Source organism: Panicum virgatum, chromosome 9N (genome assembly GCF_016808335.1).
Source record: "Panicum virgatum strain AP13 chromosome 9N, P.virgatum_v5, whole genome shotgun sequence".
Lineage (NCBI taxonomy): Eukaryota > Viridiplantae > Streptophyta > Magnoliopsida > Poales > Poaceae > Panicum > Panicum virgatum.
The window spans coordinates 26707734-26717585 of record NC_053153.1 but is presented as its reverse complement, the minus strand read 5'-3'; the positions used below and the strand labels follow the sequence as shown (position 1 = coordinate 26717585).

Here is a 9852-nt window from a genome sequence, read left to right as displayed (position 1 = left end):
ACTCAAATAGGGACACCGAACTTCTCAGCAACTTGTTTGGAAACACCATGGTGCAAAACAGGTGGATCCGTGTTTGCCAAATACTCTAGATAAATGGCGATTTTAAAATCATTCGAGTAGTGTTTCCTCTTTCTAACCATCGAATCTGCAAACGAGAATACATGATCTGAAGTTAATAAAAAGAATTTGATCTGAAGTTGTACTCCTACTTGTAGCTTTCAGTTAATAAAAAAAACTGAGAGGTACTGCTACTTGCAAGGTCTGAAACTGAAATCAACTGAGTACTTGCAGGTTCTTCTGATCTGAAAAGAAAATGGGACTTGCAGGTTGCAATTAAAATAGCCAAGTGCTATCTCTGTGGGACACCAGGAAAAATAGCCAAGTGCTTACTCTGTCCGACGACAGGAAACATAGCCATGAGCTAACTGTGTCCAACAACAGGAAATAGTCAAGTCTAACTACTACGGCTTGCAGTACTCAGGATTAAAATGAAACTTCCAGTTTGCAAGGTCTGAACCTGAAACTTCGAGCTAACTGAAATTGAAACAGAAACTCTAGATTGCAGGTTTACATTCATTCAGAATAACAAGAACAAACTGAAACTTGATCAGAAACTTGCAGGTTTCAAGTGCTACTCCAAAGACTCTAATACCAGGTTCACTGATCTGAATCAAAAAACCTACTTGAAGATTGACTGATTTGAAACAAAAACAAATGGTACTTGCAGTGGAGGCAATTGCAGTTAACAAGTGCTAAGAACTGGACAGAGATTCAGTTAGCAATGGAGTCTAAATACTGACGCCCATTTTGAAGCTCTGATAGTACCACATCCCCGTGTCCCCGAATTCCCGCCTTTGGTCAGTCCTCTGCTCATGCCGCCTCCGCCTCCCTCCCCGCCACTGCCCCCGCATCTCCTCCGCCACCTCCACGGCCGCACGCTCACCACTGAGCTCCTCGACCCCCTCATCCGGTCCACCTCCTCCTCGCCGTCTCCCTCCCTCTCCTTCTCCCTGTTCATCCTCCTCCTCCGCTCCGCCCTCCGCCCGTCCCACCTCACCTTCCCCTTCCTCGCCCGCGCCGCCGCGCGCCTGTCCTCCGCCTCCCTCGCGGCCGCGCTCCACGCGCACCCGCTGCGGCTCGGTCTCCTCCCCGCCGACCTCCACATCGCCAACTCCCTCGTCCATGCGTACGCCGCCTGCGCCCTGCCGGGCCACGCGCGCCGGGTGTTCGACGAAATCCCCCGGCCCAGCCTCGTCTCCTGGAACGCGCTCCTTGACGGGTACGCCAAGTGCCGGGACCTCGTCGCCGCTCGCAAGGTGTTCGCTAGGATGCCCGCGCGGGACGTGGTGTCTTGGAGCGCCATGATCGACGGGTGCGTCAAATGCGGGGAGCACCGGGAAGCACTCGCGGTGTTCGAGATGATGGAGAACGCCGCTGCAGCGGAGGAGGAGGAGGAGGGTGGGGGCAGGTGCCCGGTGAGGGCGAATGACGTCACGATGGTGAGCGTGCTCGGCGCGTGCGCGCACCTGGGGGACCTCGAGCGTGGGAGGCGGGTGCATCGGTGCCTCAGGGAACGGGACTTCGCTCTGAAACTCAGGCTCGCCACCTCGCTGGTTGACATGTACGCCAAGTGTGGGGCGATCCGTGAGGCGCTGGATGTGTTCCGGGCTGTGCCAGTTGAAAACACTGATGTCCTGATATGGAACGCCATGGTCGGCGGCCTTGCGGTGCATGGCATGGGCACTGAGTCGCTGGAAATGTTCCAGAAGATGCAGCGTGCTGGTGTTGCACCAGATGAGATCACGTACCTCTGTCTGTTGAGTGCTTGTGTCCACGGTCGTCTGGTGGATGAGGCTTGGATGTTCTTCCGCTTGCTCGAGGAACAAGGGCTCAGACAGCACGTCGAGCACTATGCTTGCCTGGTAGATGTGCTTGGTCGAGCAGGGCGCTTGGAGGAAGCATATGGTGTCGTTAGGAGCATGCCAATGCAGCCCAGTGTTTCAGTGCTTGGTGCTCTCCTGAATGCATGTCATTTACATGGATGGGTAGAGCTTGGTGAGGTAGTCGGCAGGCAGCTTGTCCAATTGCAGCCAGATCATGATGGCAGGTACATTGGCTTGTCCAATATCTACGCAGTTGCTAGGCGGTGGCAAGAGGCGAAGAAAGCGAGAAAGGTGATGGAGGAGAGGGGTGTAAAGAAGGTCCCTGGCTTTAGTGAGATTGATGTTGGTGGAGGAATCTCCAGGTTCATTGCCCAGGACAAGACTCATCCAGGCTCGGCGCAGATTTATGACTTGCTGAATCTGATAGCAATGGAGATGAAAATGAAGGATGATGATGTCATTCAAGATTACCTTACTGCACACTGCTAGAATCATGGTTGCACCTGTGGATCTCTCAGGAAACAATTTCCATGAACTAGTTTGGTTATTTTTTCCAGAGTGAATCTGGACATAGTATTTGTTGCTCTCAGCTCTGTCCACTGAAGCACTACCCAAAGCATCATTTAGGCTAAGTGGAGTCTAAACTGCCAGGTACAACCTAGTTGTGAGCAGATCCCTCAGGGGACAGATATGTGCAGATTAAGAAGCAACATTTGTACCACATTCTCTATTGGAAAAAGAAACATAAAATGGTGGGATTCAGAAGTAATCTTGAGATTCTCCTAGCTGCTTCGTGAATTCAGTAAAACAAAGGAGAAATTAATGGCAATCATGATTACTGTATGTATGTATGTATATGGACATTGCTCGAACAGCAGGCAGACAGTATTTACATCTGGGTAAGCTTTCTTCAGGAATTGCTTCACCTGTAGCTACTGCTTTTATGACAGATTTGGCAATAAGGTGAAAACCATATCACAGTGTGTTTCATCTGTCAGAAGCATGTGTGGAAACTGTATTGGAGCATGGAATGTGCTAGGACCCTAGGAGCATGTTCTGGCATTTTTATATGGAAGAGCATAAGCAGTTTCTGCCCTACATCGCTTCGGTACATATCCCCCCCTCCTCTTTTCATGTACATAAGCTGTGAATTTCTAAAATTGACATCCAATTCTTGAGCCTTTCAAGATTAGACCCCCTGACCTACATGTCAATGAATTGGATTGACCCCACATGTCATTGTGATATGAGTGTCAAATCTTGAAAGGCTCGCGAATTGGACCTATAGGAAGCAATGAGCTACGTACACTTTAGCAAAACTCAAAAATCACTCCTTAAACCAAGTTAAACTGTACAATAAATTCTACTTGGAAAAATTACTACTAGAACTTTGATTAACCTTTAATAAAAAAAACATGGAACCTCAAGCAGTTGGAGAAGACTGCCTATGTATGATCCCAGAAAGTGTGAACCTATCCATTATTTTGTGGTGCCACCATGGGCTGGACCAAACCGTTTGTTTACAATTGTGATGCTCTCTGACTTGTATGCTAAATGAAAACTCCAGGTGATATTTCAGTCACCTGCTGTTTTCACTACTAACTATGCATCAAGCCATGCAAGAAACACCTCATCTGCTGTTGCTTCTGTGAATCATTGTGTTCTCACAAGCTTGGGTGTCCATCTTTGCCATGCAAACCATCTCCCTTCCCCAGCTCTAATATCTGTGATTCGTCTCTTCAAGTCAAGGCCTTTCCTTTTCTTTTCATCACTCACTAATTCTTTTGAATTGCTGATCAGGGGATGCTCTGGTGTTCCAAGTTCGCTGCTCTCGACAATCTTTTGGACCATCTCGAGCACCTCACTCATCTTGGGGCGGTACCTAGCATGGCGCACCAGGCACTTGTTTGCCACTAATGCAAGCTGGGCTGCTGATTTTATGCTATAATTCCCTTGAAGCCTCGGATCGATCACAGTCTCAAGCTTCTTAGCGTCGGAAGAGTAGGGCTTCACCCAGTCCACGAGATTCTGCTCGCCTCTCGGCCTATTTCGGTCCAGAGGTCGCCGGCCTGTAAGGAGCTCATAGAGCACCACACCGAAGCTCCATATGTCATTCTTGGTGCTGAGTCGTCCTGTGTGGATGTATTCAGGAGCTGCATATCCAATTGTCCCCACCACCTGTTTGATTTTCATACAGAACAAGAATTTTAATAATGATCCTTCAGCAGATGTTGATATCTATGAGTTACAAATATGTTTGGATATTTTCTTGATGCAGCATTTTAGAAGCACACATGGTAAAGTGTTTGGAACTGGAAACAGTGGCGTAGCCACCCTATCGGCGGGGTGGGGCGGCCGCCCCAGCTACCGGCGAGCTCACCCCAAGATCCCCCGGTATTTTTCCAGTGACCCCTGCCCAGCTGCCCTTCGCCGGCGCCTGTCCGCCCCTCCATGGCTGCCCTGGAGGCTGGAACTAAAACGAGGAGGAAGAAAGCTGTCGCGGGCTCGCAGCTGGACCTGATTTTTAGCAAGGAGCCCACACAACCCAAAGGCCAAAGCCCAATAGTCCTTTCACCTGAGCACTGGCAGCCAGCACCCACAGCTAGCGGAGCAACCAGCGCCCCACAGCCAGCGGCGGAGTGGAGCAGCCCTAGCGGCGGCGGCGGCAGGCGTGCGGCGAGCCGGTGAGGGACAGTGTGTTCGCGCGGGCGCCGCAGGTTGCAGCGCAGGTGCTGGCGTGCCGGCGTGCTGGGCCACTGTCCGCTGAGGCGCTGAATCCTCATGGAGGGAGAGGAGAACCAGATGCAAGGCCTAGCCGGGGCTGGGCATGGCTGCGGCACGGCGTCGGCGCCGTGCCGGCAGGAGCAGCATCTGAATAATTTAGGCACATCAACTCTTATACTTAGCATATCACCTCAGAGAATCATCTTCGACTTTGCTGTCAATATTGGGAAATCATCTGATAATTTAGGCTACATCTGGATGCTAAACAGCTATATAGTTTAGATATGAAAGCTATTTAGTTCATTGTTGTTAATTTTGTTTCCCATCATGTTGCTTTGATCCTTATAATTTCATTTACCTCTGCTTGCGGATATCAAATGTTTGCATAGTTGTAAGAACTAAAAATTTACTCTTCAAATTTAAGGTAACATTTTAAAACTTAGCTTGTAATTCGTAAAATTACAATGTGTGAATGCGCTAATGTGGTGTGAATATGTGAGTTTCTACATTTGATTTAGTGTCTTACTAAAAACCGCCCCACCTATAATATTTTTCTGACTCCGCCACTGACCGGAAAGCTCCCAGAAAGATAGCTGGTCGTAACTAACCAGAAAGGTTAGGTGGCTTTTCTGGTGGGTCCATGGGCACTAGCGTGCAAACTGACCGAAAGTGCTCGACTGCCTATGTGTTACTTTTCAACTTTTATTTGCATGCGTGGAAGAAGATATATGGTCAGCCCCTTCTTTTCACGAGGCCACCAATATTTGAAAAGTTTTCAAGCACGTGTAGCAGTTGCTTGACCGGATCAGAATGGTAGTATGATTCCGTGTTCTAACCGCTCCTGGGTTTGGTACTTGGTTCCAGGTACCAGAGGGGCGTGAGAGGCTGTATTTCAGATCAACGTGCCAGCATTTTGCAGTAGGCTAAGAACAGTGCCTCATCAAATTCTGTACACTGGGCAAACAAGATTGTTTGTTGCATACCGCTGTGGAGACATGGCTTCCTTCTTGAGGTCCTAATCTCGCCAAGCCGAAGTCCGACAGTTTTGCGTTCCAGTTCTCATCGAGAAGAATGTTCGATGGCTTCAGATCCCTAAATATTATCTGACAAAAAAAGAGAAAATTATGATGATCCAACTTTTGTGAGACCCTAAGACTAGTCCGTAAACAAGTTAAACAGCAATGCAATGCAATTAATGTTTCTTCCCATTGGTCACAGGCTGAAAGGACTGGAACAGAGGAGATCGATCAGTCAGAAGAGCATCTGAGATTCAGATTACCCCTGAGCTGAGCTGTGTTTGTTTGATGACCATCTGAATGGAGGAGAGTTGAAGGAACTGTACCTTGAATTCGGATTCTTCATGGAGATACTTCAACCCTCGAGCGGTGTCGAGCGCCACCCTGAGCCTCATCGCCCATGAGGCCGGCCGCGGCGACCTCGCGGACAGATGGTCGGCCAGGCTCCCGTTGGGCATGAACTCGTAGACGAGCAGCAGCTGCATCCCCCGCTCTTCGTCCTCGGCGCAGTAGCCGATGAGCTTGACGAGGTTGGCGTGGTCGACGACCCCGAGCACGTTCACCTCCGTCATCCACTCCTTGTGCCCCTGCAGGCCCTTGCGGCCGAGCTGCTTGATGGCGACGTCGAGGCTCCGGCGCGGCTCGAGCGCGCTCCGGATGGTGCCCCGGTAGACGCAGCCGAAGCCGCCCTCGCCGAGCATGAGCGCGCGGCTGAACCCGCGGGTGGCGGACTTGAGCTCCTGGAAGGTGAAGATGCGGAGCGCGTTGGGCGGCCGCTGCGACAGCGAGAGCTGCCGGCACCGCCCGAAGGAGCCGGCGCTGCTCAGCTCCGACGCGTTGAGGGAGCAGCACTCGGACGCCGACCGCCGCACGTCGGGGTCCGTGGACGTGGTGCTGCTGTTGGACCGCGTCGACAGCGACCGCCCCGTCGCCGCCGGCCCGCGCCGCTCGTCGCCCTCCCGCTCCCGCTCCCGCTCCCAGCTCGGGAACCGGAAGCAGTGCATGGCGATATTCTTCTGCTACTTGGAGGCGCCGCCCCTGCTCTGCAGCAGACATCGTTGGCGACGAATTAAAAGCCAGAATTGTATTTATTTATTAATTAATATACTATACTAAGGCTCCAAGATTTGGAGCAACGCCGTGCGTTGTGGCCCCACGTGGGCCCGTGCACTGTTCATGCGGGTCCCACATACTATTCAGCGGGATCCATGTGGGACCCACGTACTATTCAGGCGGGACCCACGACTATTCAGGCGGGACCCACGCGGGACACATGTACTATTTAGGTGGGACCCACTTGGGGGGCCCACGTACCCATGTACTGTTCATGCGGACCCCTTGGGACCCACATTCTATTTAGGTGGGACCCACATACTATTTGGGTGGGACCCGCACACTGTTCAGGTGGGGCCCACGTACCATTCAAGTGGGACCCACGTATTATTCAGTTGGGATCCGCGCATATTATTTCGTGGGACCCACCGTGGGTCTTTTTTTAAAAAAAAAATATTTCTTCCATTATTTAAAAATACAAAATATATTTAATTACTCTCTATATACAAATATAATTGCTAGACTTTGTATACTACGTTCGCATGCGGTAGCCCTACTACTTTTTGGACTTTGCTTTCACTTTATAAACTCGAAAAATATAATTGAATTATTCATTCATCGCTAATTTTATTTTTTTTCTTCTATAAAAACTAATAATCAATGTAAACCAATCCATCAACTATACCTATTAGCATAAAAAAAATAGTGAACTCCTAAAAAAAGCTATATGTACCTCTTCACTAAAATGTTTGGAACTAGCACCCTCTTAGACTCTAAACTACCATGCTAATTTACTATAATTTTTATATTTGATTCAATATGTCGATACTATATTGTTTTGAATATAATAGGAGATAATATTTTTCCCATTATTAGTTTAAGTCGATTTCTTTTAAATAGGCGCGCATAGCGCGCCAACCTAACTAGTTTTCTTAAACTGCCCTCGAATGGCAGCAATGGCGACAGGCAAGAACGCTGATAAATCTGTTGAAGGGATTCAAACTTTTTTCTACTCCTCAAGTAATATGAAGTTGAAAAGCAAAAGATGAAAGCATCCACAACTAAAATGGGAAAGAATTTTCAAAAGAAGGCCAAAAGGGCAGATCAGAAACGCATGGTTATGTTATAATACCCCTCTCCATTTGGCAACAAAAGAAAAGTTTCTGAACCAAAGTGAAGATCAAAACCTCATCACCAATCAGTGGAGTTTAAACCACCCACCAAATCTGAACGAAGGCGAGCGCGCAGCAGGAGAGGGCAAAAAGACGTCACGGACAGGGAGACGATTAAGCAGCCATGGCGGCCAACATTTTTTCAAGCCGGCCCTCCCCCTTCAACCTCCCAACCAACCTTCACCGTCCGCGCGATCGCTGTCGATGGCGTTACCCGATCCCAGCCCGATCTCTTTCTCCGCACCCAACCCCAACGAACGAATCCCGTTCCCCATTCCCACCCAAGGGCATTAAAAACAGGCACAAGCTTGGGTTCGATCGCCCACCTGGTCACCTCCACATGGGGAAGAACGAAGAAGAAGAAGAAGAAGATGCGCGGCAGGTCGCTCTGGCCGGAGTCCGCCGCCGCCCTCGAGAAAGATTGGTTCCGTTGGGCCGGGGTGAAGGGTTAGCGGGCGATGGATGGGGAGGAGGGTGGGGAATTTTTTTTAATTTAATCAATTAATCTAATATTCTAATAATAGCAGATTTAAATTTCTAAGAAATAGCCTTTTTAGTCGTGCCAAGTCCCGTGACGGGATTCCTTGAAGGGTCACGCCATATGCTTCGGCGCGACCGAGCTGCCACGCTGGCATACGCGTGCCAGCGGGTCTGACGTGGCAAGGTTGAGTCGCGCCACATGTTTTAGTGCGACTGAGTCGCGCCATGCGGCGTGGCGCGACTCAGCCAAATACAGGCCCACCCGGCCAGCCTACTCTTCCTCCTCCTCCCATTCTTTTTTCCTCCACTCCCCACTCGACCCGACCTCCCTCTTCCCGTCTAGATCCACTCCATCCTCCACCCGATTCGAAGGAGAAACGAAGGGAAATTGATCCTTGAAGGTAACTCCTCCATTCTAACCGATTGGTTTTCCTCCATTTCGCGGATTTTTTAGGGTTTGAGTTGGTTAGAGTTTTTGTAGGGTTTGAGTTGAAATCCCCGGCGGTGCGCTTCGACTCGCTCTCGGCCTCTCACCGGCCGCGCTGCTGGACGGGTGCTGCATCTACCTAGGCGACTTCCACGGCGGCCGCTCAAGTGGTTAATCGTGCGGCTGGAGCTCACGCGCTGCGGCTACCCAGTTTGCTGCGCCGAGCTCGCCGTCGACCCCGCGCGCCTCCGCCGGTACCTCCTGCGGGCCCTGGAGGTATGCGCGCACGCCTCTCGTTCCTGCCGCCCCGTGCTTCATGCTTTCTCCTCCCCGCGCTTGCACTTGCTATCACGTCCAAATAAAATCGGTAATCTTAGATTGTTAGTTTGTAGCCTTCGCACTGCTAATTTTGTGGTAGTCCGTGTAAAATTGTGCTACTCCGTGGAAAATCAGAAACGTAGGAGTAGCTCCTGCGTTTATGCTGCTCAGAAATTGGGCGAAGAAATGCCCAAATCGACCTAGCCTGCTATCTCCTGTTGAGATACTAGGGGCGTAGGGGAATGTAGTATCACCAATAGTCAAGGTTTTTTTAAGGTACTTTGCATTTCGTAATAAGAACCTTAGAGTGTCTCAAGAATGTAGTATCACCAACTGTTTCTTTTAATTGTGTGTCTCAAGAATAGCACCTTAGATGATATGATATCCTGCAAAGTTGAACCTTTCCTTAGCCGTTAATCTTGCATGATGATCATTCTGTAATTTCCGTGTTGTACTGCCTTCACCTACTGCATTTTTGTGTGCAAAATCCCTACCTATACTATGTCTAATGCGTAGTTTTAATGTTCCTGAAATCTTTCGCATCAGCTGCTGCCATTGTTTTGCACTAGTTCATTTGTTCCTCTGCACTTCTGCAGGCACTCCTGAGGGTGTAGGTCCTGTTAGAGTGGGCCAGAAGATCAAAACTGGTATAACTGATCTCATTGATGTGGAATTTGATGTTCAGAGGCGTAATTGGTCATTTTCTGAAGATGCAATTAGCAATGAGTAACGGGGCAGTGCTTACACTTCTTTTGGCTTCTCGACTTCTGGATCAAACT

The 9852-nt window shown here is 49.7% G+C and overlaps 2 protein-coding genes across 6 annotated transcripts; one reads left to right on the top strand and one right to left on the bottom strand.

Moving 5' to 3' along the window:
- The first annotated feature begins 810 nt into the window (after positions 1 to 810).
- LOC120691973 (pentatricopeptide repeat-containing protein At5g08305-like) lies at positions 811 to 4122 on the top strand. Of its 3 annotated transcripts, none has more exons than XM_039975181.1 (3): positions 811 to 2782; positions 2885 to 2991; positions 3684 to 4122. In XM_039975181.1, exon 1 carries the CDS (start codon positions 873 to 875, stop codon positions 2370 to 2372), a length of 1500 nt encoding a protein of 499 aa, XP_039831115.1. In that variant the 5' UTR covers positions 811 to 872; the 3' UTR covers positions 2373 to 2782; positions 2885 to 2991; positions 3684 to 4122. The 3 variants fall into 3 exon arrangements, with proteins under 3 accessions (XP_039831115.1, XP_039831114.1, XP_039831113.1); XM_039975180.1 differs by having other exon boundaries at positions 2882 to 2991; XM_039975179.1 differs by having other exon boundaries at positions 811 to 2991.
- LOC120691975 (serine/threonine-protein kinase PCRK1-like) lies at positions 3198 to 8305 on the bottom strand. Of its 3 annotated transcripts, none has more exons than XM_039975182.1 (4): positions 8175 to 8305; positions 5950 to 6666; positions 5591 to 5710; positions 3198 to 4061 (listed from the first exon to the last, which is right to left on the bottom strand). In XM_039975182.1, exons 2-4 carry the CDS (start codon positions 6625 to 6627, stop codon positions 3537 to 3539), a joined length of 1323 nt encoding a protein of 440 aa, XP_039831116.1. In that variant the 5' UTR covers positions 6628 to 6666; positions 8175 to 8305; the 3' UTR covers positions 3198 to 3536. The 3 variants fall into 3 exon arrangements, with proteins under 3 accessions (XP_039831116.1, XP_039831118.1, XP_039831117.1); XM_039975184.1 differs by having other exon boundaries at positions 5950 to 6661; XM_039975183.1 differs by lacking the exon at positions 8175 to 8305 and adding an exon at positions 7898 to 8080.
- Between the last annotated feature and the right edge of the window lie 1547 nt (positions 8306 to 9852).